At 47.0% G+C, this 16,367-nt stretch overlaps 1 protein-coding gene across 26 annotated transcripts in view; it reads left to right on the top strand.

The window, feature by feature from the left end:
* TANC1 (tetratricopeptide repeat, ankyrin repeat and coiled-coil containing 1) overlaps positions 1-16,367 on the top strand; it is a 259,413-nt gene that overhangs the window by 226,977 nt on the left and 16,069 nt on the right. For all 26 annotated transcript variants that reach the window (XM_058300842.1, XM_071216386.1, XM_071216383.1 and 23 more), the window contains 2 exons: positions 174-359; positions 2,655-2,733. In XM_058300842.1, coding sequence (XP_058156825.1) covers positions 174-359; positions 2,655-2,733 — 265 coding nt within the window. The remainder of the gene's footprint in view (positions 1-173; positions 360-2,654; positions 2,734-16,367) is intronic.

The following is a 16,367-nucleotide window of genomic DNA, read 5'->3' as shown; positions in this document are numbered from 1 at the left end:
TGGGCTTTAATTGCAACCACGTAACTCATGAAGAATTGGGGAGCTGCGGGAAGACGACTTTGAAGGGGGAGCACACGGGCACTTGCAGCGGGGTGGGGTTTGCACACCGCCGTTGCAGTCCCATGTTGTCAGAGGCGAGCGGATGCTGAGCTTTCCCTGCTCCTGCTCCCCAGGTAGACCACTTGGATAAGAAGGGCCAGTGTGCGCTCGTGCACAGCGCCCTGCGGGGCCACGGCGACATTCTGCGCTACCTGCTGACCTGCGAGTGGGCGGCCGCTCCTCACCAGCCAGGCGGGGCGAGGAAGAGCCAGGCCCTGCAGCAGGCGCTGACGGCCGCCGCCAGCATGGGCCACAGCCCGGTGAGTGGGGCCGCGGGCGCCGTGCCCAGGGGCCTTCGTGCAGCTAAGGTGGTCGCGTGCTCTTCTGCCCTTGTGCCTCAGCCCCCTGAAGGAATGGAAGAAAGTGTGGATTTCAGGAACTAGCCTTTGGCTGGAACCACACGTCTTCTCTCGAGGACCAGTGGAGCCTTTGGATAGCATACATTCTCCCCTCTTCTTGTCTGCTGCTTTCTTCCCCCCCGTTTCTACCCTCTCACCCTGCCATTTTACATTTTTTTCCTTTGACTCCTTCTTTTGTCTTTATGACCTTTTAAAAATAATCACATGGAAGTCAAGTTCTTGACTACTTGAAGGCTTTTTAAAAATAGCACTCTAATGCTTTGGTAGCATGTAAGCAAGAATGCTTGTCATTTGCAGTTCCTAGACTGAAGGAAAGCTTTATGCAGTATTTAAATAGAGCATTTATTTCTGGTAGATGTCAGTAGTCCTCAGTTTGAAGATCTGTCATCTCCTGACCCGTGTGTCTTAGCTATGAATTTAACATTTTATCCACTCTCTTCCATGTATTTTTTGCTGTATTATCTCCAGGCAATTAGGGGGAGGAACATTTGATAAGATTCTTTCCCCAAAATGACTTAAAGCAAATTCGGGTGCAAAGCTTGCTGGTTGAAATTTAGCATTGAAAACCCAAAGGGACACACATAGCTGGCTGGCTGATTTTTAGCATTTAAAACCTTAAAAACACACATATACACAAGACACCCAGAATCCGTAAAATACACCTATCCAAGGTGTAGGTGTTTTTCCTTTTTTAACTGTTGCCTAAACCTGAGCAGGTCCAGAATGCAAAATATCATTGCAGAGAGAACAGTGAATGCCACTTGTCTTCGTGACCCTCGTCTCACCTCACGTTCGCTCCCTTGTCACCAGGCTGCCTGGCAGGAATGCTGTGCCGAGGAAGCCAGTGACTGTCATGGAAAAGCATCTGTTCACCCACGGACTTTGAGGGTGTATTTGTTTCCTATGGCTGCTGGAACAAATTACCACAAACTGAGAGGCTTAAACCAACACAGGTTTATTCTCTTCCCGTTCTGGAGGCCAGAAGTCTAAAAAGTGTCAGCAGGCCAGCATGCCTTTGTTTTCTTCTCGTCCAGAAGCCACCTGCATGCCTGGGTCACGGCCCTCCTTGCATCTTCAGGGCGTGTAATTGCAGCGTCTGCTTCTGCCATACTATCTCCTCCTTCCTCTGACCTCGTCTCTTCCTGTGTCCCTCTTCTCAGGACTTTTCTCAGGATTATATCCGGCCTGGCGAGATCATCCAGGATAATCTACCCATCTCCAGAGTCTTTTTTTTTTTTTAAACAAATCAATTTTATGATACATATTAATAAAGCATACAGTTCATCCAAAGTGTGCAATCAGTGGTATATGTGGTATAATCACATAGTCGAGCATTCATCACTTCAGTCATTATAGAGCATTTTAAATATTTCAGTAATAATATAAACCAAAAACAAAGAAGAAAATTCTTCACCTCTAGTGTCTCTGTTTCCTCTGCTGTACACAGCTGCTGTTTCTGGCTCAAGATTCTTAATCACACCTGCAAATTTTCTTTTGCCACACAAAGCAAACATTCACAGGTTTTGGGATTAGGACGTGAACGTATCTGGGGAACCATCATTCAGTCTACCACGGGGAGTGTGGACGGTGAGACTTGAGGGTGAGTCAGGATGACTTCCTCTTGCTTTCCTGCCACTGCTGTTGCATCCGGGCTCTGAGTTAGGGAAAGGATGCTTCTGTTTCCCTAGGCGGCAGCATTCCTGCCTCTACACCTGTGACTGACCCTGTTCTTTGGGAAGAACAGTGCTGTCTGGAGAAAAAAGTTATTTTGACAGTACTACTTTGTAATTTTATTGAACAGGTATGCATCGCTTTGTGTTCTTTCCCTTGTGCAAAATGGATTTACCATCTTCAGGTGAATTCTGCAGAAGCTGCACTTTATCTGATCTGCCATGTTCTTTGTCGTTTAGGCTGGCATTTTTAGGTCAAGATGGAATTCATTAGAATTCTGAGTACCTAGTAATCCTGAACAATGTTATTGAAATTCACTGGGATTTTTTTTTTTTAATTATTTGCAAGTGAAAGCGTGAATAGAGTATGAATTATGCTTGGAAATGGTTTTTGTTATATTTACTCTCCTCGTGCAGCGTGAGAGAATAATGGTTTAAAAAAACCCACTCTCTCCTTTGATACATGGGGTGTAATAAGCACATATTGCTGTGAGAACTCATTAAATCACCTTGCCCCTCCTGACAGGTGGTGCAGTGCTTGCTGGGAATGGAGAAGGAACATGAAGTAGACGTCAATGGCACGGACACGTTATGGGGAGAAACTGGTAATTATGGGCCTGTGATCTGGGGTGGCTGCCTTGATGTCTTAACCTCCGTTTTGGCCTAATTGTCTTAACAACTTGTGCTGCATGTAGTCCTGTTTTTATTTTATCCAAGGGTGTTTAAAGTTTAGCGCTTTTGAAACTTCCCAAATGAGTAGTAAAACTTTGTCAGAAGCGTATAAAATTTGAATCACCAGTGAATTAGACATGCACGTACCATGCCTCAAATGCCTAAATGAGGTGCTCGTTCTGGCTTGCCATTGTCTTCTCAGATCCCGACCGGCCTATCGTCTATGGGCCAAGCAAAGTGAGCAAAGCAGGAACTTCAGCTTTGCTTTCAAACGCATAGAAGGTGATTCAGTAAGGAGGGCTGTGGAATTGTTACAGGCCTCCTGGTGCTTAGTGGAAACACTGAGGAAGAGCTACAAAGTCCATTGCCTCTAGGACAGAGGGTGGTGTGGACATGTTTAGTGTGAGCAGGAAGCCTGAGGTCAGTTCATTTAATGAAGATTTGAGTTGATTACTTGTTGGGTCAGTATAAATAATGATTTGAGAATTTTGATGACCTTATCAATATAAGAAATGCAAGAATTTAAACTGAGTTGGTTGAAGTATACTTTGTGAATAGCTGTAACCAAGAGTGTTTAATATGCATTGCCAGGCTACGTTTTCCATGTGTGTGTAGCACATATGATTTCCATTTCTCTTGCACAGATTTATTTCCAAATGCTTCCAAATTATTTGCTGACAAACCAAATGGCAGTACATAGAGTTGGTTAGCTAATGAACACTTCACTTAGGAAAAGCGTCTGAGATTTTCCAGGCCATGAGTGCAGGCCCTTCAGTACCTCTCGGCCCCCAGGGGCTGTTGCCACTTCTGTGACTTTCACTGTGGAGACGCAGAAGCAGCTCAGGGTAACGCCATGCTGCAGAGAGAGTGCAGGATCCCAAATGGAGCAGGACTGTGCTTGGGGCTCTAAGTGTGTAGATTTAAATATTACCTGTAATTCTTTATGGGGTCCTTGCCCCACCCTTTTCAGTAATACAGGTTGTGTTATGTATTGGTGAAAGAAGTGTGTTTCAAATACCATATTGTGCTGTGAGGGGTGGTGTAGCTGAATGGATTAGAGTGTGGCTTTGCTAAGTGCCAGAAGTCCAAATCCCTCCTCTTTCCTGGCCTAGTTTAGTACCTTGGACAAGGTACCCATAGTCAGTTTTTTTCCCCATGAAATAATTTAAATAGAACCTGCCTTCTAGGGTTGAAGTAAAGGCTAAATGAAATAAAGCAATCTTGCTCAAATGTACCTGATGATAAAAATGTCCTGGGGCACTTTTGCTAGAAATTCTGACTTATTAGGTCTAGGGTAAGCCCAGGACTTTTATTTCCTTAACAACCATCCCAGGTCATTGGAGGTGATTTGTGGGCTCAGGTAACACAGAATGCCACGGCAGAAAAGCTGTCTAAAGTACCCGCCTCACGGGGAAAACGTGAAGTGCCCAAGATGATGATTCTGGTTCATGCTCACTTAGCTTAAATGGATTACCTAACCTTTCATATTCAAGGTGATGATCAATGTGTGTGTAATTTTTTTTTTTCCTGGAAGGAAACATCCTGGGAAGGGCTGCATTTAGGGGCTCTCTCTTTTGTCTTGGGGTGACCAGTCCTGAATTTCAGTATCTGTCCCTTGAGAATCTGCTCATGGGCAGATGGCTAAAGGGGACACATGAGAAAAACAGCAGGCTTCCCATCAGCTTTCATTAAAAAAATTCAAATAAAAATTCAGCCTGTCCCTTCCAAATCCTCCCGCATAACCTTCACACCACTTTTGCAACCTGGGAAGCAGTCCATTCCCTTCCTTAGCAGGCGTTCTGGTAAATTTTGTCAGCCAAGAGTTTTCTTTGAGAAACTTTTTTGTCAGCCAAGAATATAAGCACTATTTCTCAGGCTTAGAGGCAGCTCTCTAGACCACATGCCAGAAAAACTAGTCTTGCCTTCCTGTGCCTTCATCATTCTGGCACCTCGCCCCTGTGTTCCTTCCACCACTGCCTACTACCCCAAACCCTCCTGCTTTCCAGGCCTGTGTTTGTCAAAGCATAACTCTGGAACCCTTGGGACACAGTCTAATTAGAGGATACACCCTCCGAACATGGGGAGCTTTCCTCAAAGGAGAGCTGCATTGTCCACAGCATGAGGTCTGTGTTTAGGATTTGGCCACGTGGGGTCGTCTGAGGGTCCTGCCCCATTAGCGACCCCTGAATGTGGAGAAGAGGGCAAGCGAGGCCGGCCGGCCACTTTCTAGAGCAGCCCACTGCTGCGTGCCGGGGCCTCAGGGGCCTGAGGGGGGGCAGCAGGAGCGAACGAGCCGTCTCACAGGCATGCTTCTCCTGCCCCATCTTCAGGCAGCAAACCTGGAGGCCCCCGGCCTGTGTGGGCTGCCTTGTTTCTAATTGCCAGGAACCCTTGGAAGTAAAAGTGATTGTTTTCCTTCCTGATTTTGTTTGGTCCTCATTCTTGGGAGTGGCCAGTGGCACTTTGTGTCCTAAACACACTTTTTTTTTTTTTAATCAATACATTTTCTGCTTAAGCAGGTTGAATTGGGTTTTCTATTTGCGTTAGCAAAAGTCCTCACTGGCAAGGTATGAAAATTCTAGGACTCTCACAGGAAACCCAGTTCATAACCCCCCTAAACAGAGCGAAAGCCTAGAGAAAGGTCAAGGTCAGTTGGACCCAGACTCCTGAATGACTGGGCAAATAGCCACAGAAATTTGGAGAATTTAATCTGTCCTAAACACTCTTGAACGAGCCATGCCCGTCACCCTCAGGCACAGCGCGTGGGCAGGATTCCGGGACGTGACTTCCATTGGGAATGTGGGGGAGTGATGGAACAGCCAGAAGCTTTGTATGAATAATGCAGGTCATTCTCTCGGAACCCTTGCATAAGTTTATAGCTTTAGTGATAAAGAGCTTAACTTTATTTTATTTTGTATTTTTTTTATATTTATTTTTTTACTTATTTCTCTCCCCCCCCCCCCCCCCCCCCAGTTGTCTGCTCTCTGTGTCCATTCACTATGTGTTCTTCTGTGTCCACTTCATTCTTGTTAGGCAGCACTGGGAATCTATGTCTCTTTTTGTTGCATCATCTTGCTACGTCAGCTCTCCGTGTGTGCGGCACCACTTCTGGGCAGGCTGCACTTTTTTCGCACGGGGCAGCTCTCCTCATGGGGCGTACTCCTTGCACATGGGGTTCGCCTATGCTGGGCACACCCCTGTATGGCAGGGCACTCCTTGCACGCATCAGCACTGCACCTGGGCCAGCTTCACCACACAGGCCAGGAGGCCCTGGGTTTGAACCTTGGACCTCCCATGTCGTAGGCAGATGCTTTGTCCATTGAGCCAAATCCGCTTCCCAAGAGCTTAGCTTTAAAATGCCAGCCTATAGGGCCCCCAAGTTAGGGTCTCCTCGTCTGTTTGGGGGTTCACCTGCTTTCTTGAAGGGCCCTGTGCTTTCTGTGTGGGGACCGCCCTGTTTGCAGCAGAGCCACCTGCCTGTGTCTTCTCACTCACCACCACATCCCAGAAGTAGGGGTACCACACCCTTCCACGAAGTTCACCTCCATTTTCCTGCCATGAGAGGCCCTCAGTCTGTTGTATATCTGCTCTATCACATTGCAAAAGTGGTTTTTGTGCCTGCTTTGGATTGGAAGCAGGGGGTTATCAAGGAGAGGTGGATGGCAGGTGGCAGCTGTAAATAGCAGACCCAAGCTGAGGCCCCTCAGCCTCAGGCCAGTGGGCAGGGGTGGGCAGTCCTGGCCCCTCTGCACTGAGTGTCTTGCTGTTGATTTGGAGTTGCCCCCAGCACTTTCTTATCCCAGGTCTAAAGAGATGGGACAGTGTGTATTAGATTTTTAAGAACTTCAACAAAAATGTTTTTGTTTTTGAGGTTTATTGCAGTAAACTCACAGGTTTTACAAAGCTGCTCTGGTGGAGTAGCCAGTATTCTTGTTTTGGAGCGCAAAAGACTTAATTTCTGTACATTTCCTTTTTCACCACTATCTGGGGCCATTTGCTTTTTCAAGTCTGTTAGCTGCTTGGAGCCTAGCCCTTCAAAGCTCAGTTCTGTAATTCCGGTAACCTTTAGCCCTTCTCCGCCTCGTCGCTGGTAAAGGCTTCAGTGGAGAATAAGAGCAGGACCCATCAGAAGGACCTGGGGAAATATGAGTGGGTCTTGCTGCTGTGTCCCCACCTACCAGCTGGAGGTGGAGCTCCTCGAGCCTGGAGAGACCCCTTTTTCTGAGGCCATTCACAGACTTCGTCAAATGCCCTGCTCAGGTTTCTGGGCAGCCCAAACACAGCGAGAACCCATCAGGATTTGTGGTATGTCTATTTCTGACACTCCAGAGCCATGACAAGTAAGCACTGGCTCCCATAGAAGCCTCACTAAATCAAATTACTGTTTCTGTGTCAGTGTTTGAGCTGAATTAGCCCAAGCAGAAATGGTGGGAGATGCTTATCTGGTGACCTCATGCTGTGGTGACTTGTTGAGGAACTACATTCCTACACTCCAGACAACTCTCGAGTCTGGGAGCCCACTCTCTGATGTTCTGTCAGGACTTTTCACTGTTTAGAGGGGACTAGAGCATCTTCGTACAGATAGACCTGCCTGGCAAGTAAAGCCTTCCCTACCCTTGATTCCACTCACTCACTTTGCAGTCTCCTTCTGAGCACTGGCCACTTAGTTTGTTGTTGCTACTTCTTGTATAAGGTCTGTTTTTTCCAAATTGTAGGCTCCACAATGGCAGAAATCACCATGTCTCTCGTGCTCACCTGTGTGTATGGCAAGTGTCTAGCCTAGCACTTTTCAGCAGAACTTTCTTCAGTGCTGGAAATATTCTCCCTGTGAGGCATCCAGTATGGTGGCCGTGAGCTATTAAAATGTGGTTAGTGCACCTGAGGAACTGAATTTAAGATGTTGTTTTATCTTCATTTAAATTAAAATATCTACATGTGAGTAGTGGCTGCTGGTTTGGACAGGGCAGGCCTAGTCCAATGCTTGTCCCATGGGTGTTGACCAAATGGATGTGTGGAGTTACAACTAATTTTAGGACAGGTGGCATGCTCTTTGCAGAGTAATTTGGGAGAAATATTTTTTGTTGGAGCTGAGCATATTAGGGTTCTCCAACGAAACAACTGAGAGGAGATATCTGTAAATATGAGATTTTTATAAGAATCATATCACATGACTGTGGGAATGTACAAGTCCAGATTCCGTAGGACAGGCTAGAAGCCAAGAACTCTGATGAAGGTACTCCACGAATTCTCCAGGAAGCTGGCTGGTGGAAGTAGAGATGGAAATTCCCTCTTCTGACTGCTGAAATCATCACTTCTCCTTTAAAAGCCTTCAACTGATAGGACAAGACATCTCTCATTAAATGTATTCAACTTACTGATGATTTACATCCAGGACATGTCCTCCCAGTAACAATCCAGAGCTTGCTTGACCAAGTAGCTGGGCACTGTCACCTGGCCAAGTTGACACCAGAACCGAAGCGTCCCGAGGGGAAGGCGCCCCGGCATTCCTGAGGACCCAGTCTCATTTCTTTGTGTTGTGGCACTTTATGGGTCCTAAACTCCAGGGTGGCTTAGATACTCTTGTTTGAGTCGTCAGTGGCACGTGTACTGAGGGTGTTGGTTGTGTCATTGGAACACACCTCCTGTACCCACCAAAAGTGGTGCCAGTATGGCTGATGGGACAGAGCGGCCTGTGCCAGCCGCATGTTTGTGTCCAGAACATCTCCCTTTTGGCACCGCCATGCCAGGCAGGCCACCTCAGGATGGGCTATGCCCTCACAGTGACTCCAGCAGCCGCGCCTTCCTGCCTCAGTGTCCCCCAGGCCCCCAAGGTCCCTCTTACTGCACGACAGGCAGTCTGCCAGCTGGCCCAGAGCTCAGACTTCACACGTGGATAGGACAATGTCCTGCCCAAACACTTCAAAAATGCCTTATTTGCCTCTCTTTCTAAGAACGGCTGCATTTCTCCTTGTAAATTGAGTAGTTATTAATTTTAGTTGCATAGCATGCCTCCCTTTTCAGAGTGCCTTGAAGCAGTTTAACTCGGCATTAGTTTGCTAATCACAGTTCACTTTTCTTGCATTTTGGATAGAATTCTGGGTAGAACCTGGATGGCTCTGGGACTTGGTCACGGGCATAGCTCGCCCTGTCACTGGGATAGGGGCGGAAGTGTTCCCAGGCCAGTCTTGAGGATGGCATTCTCTCCCAATTTCTACACTGGGTCCTGAAGCCAGACAGTGAGTGGCATTTCATAGTTGACATTGCAAATGTTTCTGTGAGTGCCCTCTTCTCTCCATAGCACTGGTTTAATTCCCGCTCGGTGGCTCTTTTTTTCCTCCTGAAAGTGTGGTGCTTCCGCTCTTGGCCACAGGCAGAGCAGGCCATGGACACTGGGCTTCTGTAGCCAAGGCTGCCCAGCACACACTGCAGGGAACAGGGTGTGTGGTTTGTTTTTTGTTTTTTGTTTTTTTCATTTTAAAACGATTGATTGAAGTATAACATTCGTACACAAACATACCTAAACAAGTGAATAGTAAAAGTTGTGAACTTATTGTTGGCTTAAAAACGGTTGGAGGGGCTGTTTGGTACGAATTTAAAGTAAATGAAAAAACTTAATGGATTGAATTGCTCACCTACATGCACACTTCAGGGCAGAACTTCAGATTCTGAGAGACTGGAAGGAAAAGGGTTTTGTCATTGCTTGTTGGAGAGTGTGGAGAAGGTGTGTTAAGTCAAAGAATGGATGGTGTTTTCTCAGTGTATCCTATAGAGAAAAGCTAAGTAACTTGCTGTTGTATGTCTAAGATACTTGATTTTCAGAGGTTCCAGTCATCTCACTGCTTACTGCGAGGAATACTTGCCAATGCATTCTTTCCTCTGCCGGTTTGTTTTGAGAAGATGTAGCAAGATTAATGCGGAAATGGAAATCCAGGTTTCTGTCAGTCCGGCAGAAGTTCTTGATTGTCTGTGGCCAAAATAAAAAGCTGGAAAGTATGAAAGAGGGATAACCCTGGACCCCAGGGGGTGTGTGGGGGGAGGTAACCCAGGACCCAGGAAGGAGGGGGTGGGCTTGGGGCAGCCCAAACAGTGGAGGCAGATGGAGTCTAAGAACTGAGCAGACTAGGTTCGTCGTGCCCCCCCACCCCCACCCCAGCATATGCCTGTGGTTTGCCCCGAATGGGTGCCTTCTGGAACTCCCTTCTGCGCGGGCAGCAGGGATCTGCAGAACTGTGGCGTCGCCACCCTACAGGGCAGCTCTGAGCGGGGAGGGGAGCGTGTTAAGAACCACAGGTGAATGAATTGGTAGCCTGACAACTGACTACAATTCCTTTCTTCACTTCACCACGTTGTTTTTGCTATACACTGAGTCAGTCTTTCTTGTGAGTGGTTCCTTCATGATCATTAGGAAAAACCATCTTCAGCTGAAAAGCCTGCGTTTGGTAGCTCATATCCCCCTTACCTACAAAACCCATTGCTTGTATTCTCATTCAGGCCTGCAAGGACTGCAGGTTGCTCGTACACAGCCTTACAGGAAAAAAACCCGTAATTGTTTCTTTCAAATTCTTGTTGAACTGGCATTTGGATGATTTCATTATCTGAGGCCAGATGTGAAACTGTGTGAAGAGTTTTTGTGAAAATGCCTACTTCTACCTCGTGTAGTGCCCCCAGTACCACTGAGCCCTCCTCAGCGCATGCCGCTCAGACTTAAAGAGTGGAGAGCAGAACTGTATTCGTGCTTTAAGTAACTTGGTGTGGAAGAGGTTCTGTCAAGCATGTGAGCGTTCTCGGCACACTTTAGAAGTGACAGCTGTTTAAAGCTGTGGTCTTCTGTTAGATTTTTAAAGACCAACGTCTGTATTAAGTATGACTTGTCCATGTTTTTGGAAAATTATTTTTAAATTGAATTTATGTTATTTATAGCACACATGATTCCTCAGAGGGTTTGGAGAGGCTTATTTGAAGTACTGTCAAAAGATGAGGACACAGGAGCAGCCTCTCCCCACGGCGTCCCGAACGTGTGCCGAGTTGAGCTCTGGTTTGGCCGCAGGATGCTGAGTGACCAGAGGTGGAGCACAGCACAGTCCTTTTTGATTTTTCTTACTGTCCATGGGAGAACCCCTGGTTCTTCAGGGAAAGAGAAGTCTTTCTGGTACTTTCTTTCTGAAACACTTACAGAAGGCTGTTGGATTGGCTGCAAATTTTTAAAGGAGACTTTCTGGAGGCAACAGTGTAGGAATGAAGAATTGGACTCCCTGGTTTCATATCCCAGCCCTGCCGCTGACGAGCTATGTGACTTTAGGCAAGTTGGTTAATGTCCCTGAGCCTTAATTTCTTCCTCTGGGAAATGGGGATTACAGTGGCCTTGCCTCATAGAGGTTGTGTATCCAGAGCGTTTATGGATGAGTTGCCCTAGAACAATGCCTGGTACTTGGTAAGCGTCATGTGGGAAGCACGTTATGAAAAGTGCCAGTACGTATCATTAAAATGCTAGGACCATCCCGTTTTGATTGAGGGTATGACTCCACGTTCATTTGGCTGCTTGGATTCAATTCCTGGCTCGGACACTGATTCAGTTTGTGATTTGGGGCAAATGATTTAACTTCTTTGTGACTCAATTTCTTCATCATAATAACGTGGACACAATAATTGTACTTAAGTCAAAGGATTTCTGTGACAATGAAATGAGAATTCACCCCAAGTATTTAAAATCTCACAGCACTCAGCAGTGAAGTACTAGTAGATGTCCTCCGCTACCAGGGTTGTGATGATGACTGGTAATTTATTACTGTAATATGTTACTAATGTTATACATTTGGTCTCGCTGAAGTATTTAAATGAACATGTAGGTGATAGAATCTTATAGTTAACTTTGCCATTTCCTAGTGAAGATGAAGGAAACAGCAAAGAATTTTGGTCACACATGAAGTCCTGTTTCGAGGCAATTGCACATTTTATTTTCTGAAGACTGCCTTGGCCATTTGAGTTTCGTGTTTAATCTTGAATCCACACACAGATGGATAGCATGTTTTGTTTTTAAAGATTTATTTATTTAGTTTTTTTTAAAAAATTTTCCTCCCTCTTCCAGATGGTTCGCCTGTCTGTCAGCTCATTGTTTGCTCACCTCCTCCAGGAGGACCAGGAAGCAAACCTGGAACCTCTCATAGGGGAGGCGAGTGCCCAACAGCCTGAGCCACATCCGCTTCCTGCGGGCTGCAACGTCTGCTGCCTTGTGGGATCTGCTCATTTAGGTGTTTGCTCGTTGCAGGAAGTGTGGTGTCTAGCTCCTTTGTGGCTGTGTGATGTCTGCTCATCTTCTTTAGGAGGCACCAGGACCTGAACGCAGGACCTCCCATGTGGTAGGCAGGCGCCCAACTGGTTGAGCCACATCCGCTTCCCAGCCAGCATGTTTTCACAGTAAAATTTGTACCATGTCAGGAGGGTTGTGGTTCCTGCAAGTTGTTTTCTTCCTTGTTTCAGCCTCTCAGAGGCAGCTCGTAGGGAACTGGGGTGACGAGGTGGGTGGCGGCGGGCCTGTGCTGCTTGATTGCTGCCTGTTTCCTGATAACACAGATCTCTGCCGCCCGGCCCGGCCAGGCCTGCCCTTGCAGACTCCCAGCCCGGCCCCAGCCAGGCTCTCTTGGGAGAGTTTTGCCAGATGGAGACAAGTAAGGGAAAGGGTCATTGGGGTGTTACAAACAAAGCCTTGCTGAACTTAGAAAAACTCTGGGCAGTCCTCGATTCCCCTTTCATGGCAGCCGAGGGGCCGTCCTCCTCCTTGCTCCAGACCTCGGGGCCCGTGGGGATTTGACTCCCAAGGCCATCTCATTTTTCAGTGAGAGCAGTCCTTATTACATTTCATTTCATCCTTCAAACTGCTGAGGATTATATCAAGTGTTCGGTCTTGGCGGCAATGAGTTCATAGCTGTTTTTAAGCATGTTCTTCCTAATGGGGTCCCTCCCCTCCCTCAGCGACGGAAGGCAATGCCTAACCAAGTCAAGCGGTGAGATTTGGCTTCTATAAATCTTGGCTGTAGTCCGAGAAGGTGGAGGAGGGACTGCCTGGCCTTTTTGGAGGGATTCTACTTTGACTCGGAGGACTTCGGGCCCTCGGTGTGGCAGCCCGGTCCAGCTCCAAATGGCAGCAAAACAGCACAAGCTCTTCTCCTGTGTAGAACGACTTCTTAGACGGGCAGTGGTTGCAAAGCAAGCAGGTGGCAGGGAGCTGTCATTGCCAGGGAGTTGTTTTTTTTTTTAAATGTTCACTCCCTAATTCTAAGTTCAGTTTCACCTTTTTGTTGTCCAACATTTCATATACTCTTTACTTTTGTCCTTTTTCTCCTCAGCTAAGTGGGCTTAACCCAGCGAGCCTCCAGTGGAGGCTCAAACATCACGGCCTTTGTCATTTCACGTTTGTTTCCCCCTTTGTCGCAATTAGATTTCATTGATGAGAACCAGGCTGCTTACTACTAATACTGGCACTTTCATTTCTCCACATTCCACTCGTTTTTATAAAAGTTGGGGAAGTCCAATAACATAAGAAATAAATAGCACAAATAAACACTCTGCCCACTCCAGACGCTCACCCCTCAGGCAGTACCTTTCTGCAAGTGCCGACTCTTTTGTTTACGTGCTGTTCTGGCCTTAGAGGACTGTTTGGGCCCTCAGATGTACCGAGTGAAAAGACAGTTGTATGGACAGGGGACCTGCGTCAGGTCGCCCTGTGTGCCCAGGCTGGGCGCTGTGCTCTCAGAGTCTCCGGTTTGGGTCCGAAGCACATGAGGATGGAACTGAAGTTCTGCTGTTACAATCCTTAAGCCGTGCCGCGGAGCGCGGCCGGGTGTCTGCGAGGGCTGCCACTCAGTCTTAAAATAGCCTAGTCTGTGGAACCACTGTGTTCCTGGCAAGTTGACAGTTGAGTTTTTGTAAATCAAATCTTCACCCAGAGAACTTTAATATATAAAATATTCCTGTAATTGATCCATTTTATAGTACAAATAATTATGTTTCAGATATGTTTCTTTAGAGTTTAAAAGCAATTTTATTGATATTCACATACCATACAATTTATCCAAAGTATATTATCAATGGTTTTTAGTATAATCACAGTGTTGTACAGTCACACAAAAAATTTTAGAATGATTTCATTACTCCAAAAAGAGAAACTCCGTACTTGGCAGTCATCACTTTTTTCCTGAGGAAAATAAAACTCATGCAAAAAACACAGTATGCTCAGTGAAAAAAAAACCTGAAAACAAAGTACTATATATGATTCTTTTTATATAAAATGTAAGTATAAATCAATTTATAAAGATGTAATTAGAGTAATGTTATTTATGGCCGGGGAAGGATAGGCAGATTGAGAGGTGACTACTAAGGGGTGTGGAATTTTTCTTTTTTGAGGTAATGAAATTGCTTTTATAAATGTGTGTGTATTTTTTTAGGAGGTACCAGGGATTGAACCCACGACCTCAGACATGAAAAGCAGGTGCTCAACCACTGAGCTACACCCACTCCCCAGTTAGAGTTGGGTTTTTTCATTGATTTGTTTTGCTTGTTTGTTTGTTTGTAGAAAGTAACGGGGAATGAACCCGGGACCTCGTACATGGGAAGCAGGTGCTCAACTGCTTGAGCTGCCTCCACTCCCCAGATATGTTTTTAATAAGTTCATTGTTGACTGTCAATCATGTTTTCTTTAAAATGAACCTTGGAAAGCTATTCATGATCTTAAGACAGAGAACAGTACCGCTGGAGTGAAATTATTCAGGATCACACATAAAGAATGCATGCATTCATAGGAATTTAATAACAAAAGTACCATCTTGTTAAGGGTTTTGCAAGTAAATGAAACGGTCCAATTTGAGTCCTAAAAAGTGCCATGTGTTGACATTGGTTTTAGAGCCTCCATTTCCTACCAAGTCTGTATTCTTCATCTTTGTATCTCTTTGGACAGAAAAGGCTGTGTTCACCGGGCTCTTCTCCCGGCCCTCCTTTGTTCTGGCCAGGCAGAGTGAGCTGGCCCTTGGTAGTTAGAGTCTGTCAGTCAGCCCAGAGGTCATCCTTGTCGGCAGAATAGTTGGAATTCCTGAGCATAGTTTGTGCAGTGATTTTGTTTGCTTAAGCACGCAGTTGACTATTTCTTTAACCCAGCTTATTGCCGAATATGGTATTCTTAAATCCTTGTGCCTGCTGAAACTTGAGATATGTCCCAGCCCCCAGAACCTGAAGTGGCGGGGCCCCAAACCTCAATCAGAACTTAAGAAGGAAAAGAAGCCCTGTTGGTTCTCTCAGGATTATCTGCAAACGAGAGCCTCAGGAAGAATCTGTGTGCAAAACGGGATCAGCTCTAAGCCTGAGTAAAGTCCATGCGAGGCTCTCCTTCAGCCTGCGCTTACAGGTGCTCAGTCACCTCAAAAGAAATTACTCCCCAGCATCCCCCGAGCCAGGCTGTAAGGGAGGAGGCGGGGAGCCCGACGGGCGGCCCGGGGCGCCCGCGCTCAGCTGCTCCAGCCTCTGGCGCCTCTGCCGCCTCAGTAAACACAGCCCCTATTTTTAGTGCTGGGCTGTCATTTCTGATATGCTGCTGTTGCAAAATTTCAGCAGCAGCTGCAACAGAAATCCTGATTTTAAAGCCCCGTTTATAATGTGGAGGAAGCTTGTTTACCAAATGAAAGAGAACGGAATGTCAGGGTGAACGGCTGCTGCAGACCCGCCGCCCCGGCGCGCGTCCCGCCCGTGAGGCGGCTGGGGCCCTGTGCGCATGCCGGGCAGCGGGCCTCGCCCTTCAGTCCCTGGCCTGGCTGCCCCCGGAGGCCCAGAGGCACGTTTCCAAACTGAACTACAAGAGTAGCAGGTTCAGGTAGTGTCTCAAGCTCAGATCGTCTATCTCAAGGACCGCCTGTGAGGGTTGTATGCAGATCAGCCCAGGTAATGCGTATCAGAGTGCCCCGCACCCCCGGTTACTAGGAAGGGTGAGCCTCCTCATCCTGACGGCAGTGGGGTGTAGTGGAGGTTCCCGGGGCAGCAAGAGCCCTGCCCAAGACCCACTTGATTCGGTATCATCATACTGAGCAGGATCACCTTGGACATTGCTGTTCACGTGTTTGGGGTTTGGGCCTCCTGTACCTGTGCCCTCACTCTGCATGACTGTGTGAAAGTTATAGCAGGGGAAGCAGGTGTGGCTCAAGTGATAGAGCTTCCGCCTACCATATGGGAGGACCCGGGTTTGATCCCTGGGGCCTCCTGGTGAAAAAGAAAAAAAGTGTGCTGTGCAGCGAGCCAGCGCCCACATGGAGAGCCGAGTGTCCATGTGGAGAGCCTAGTGCCTGCACGAGCGCCCGCATGGCAAGCCAGTGAGCTGAGTGCCCATGTGAGTGAGTTAACGCAGCAAGATGATGATGCAACAAAAGAGAGGCGAAGGGAGAGTCAGGGTGAAGCACAGCAGAAAGCAGGAACTGAGGTGGCACAATTGACAGGGAACCTCTCTCCACATGAGAGGTCCTCAGGATAAAATCCCTCTGAATCCTAGGGGAGAAAGATGAGAAGACAAAAAGATGTAGATACAGAAGAT

This window comes from Dasypus novemcinctus, chromosome 7 (assembly GCF_030445035.2).
Source record: "Dasypus novemcinctus isolate mDasNov1 chromosome 7, mDasNov1.1.hap2, whole genome shotgun sequence".
Lineage (NCBI taxonomy): Eukaryota > Metazoa > Chordata > Mammalia > Cingulata > Dasypodidae > Dasypus > Dasypus novemcinctus.
This window is presented reverse-complemented; position numbering and strand designations above follow the sequence as displayed.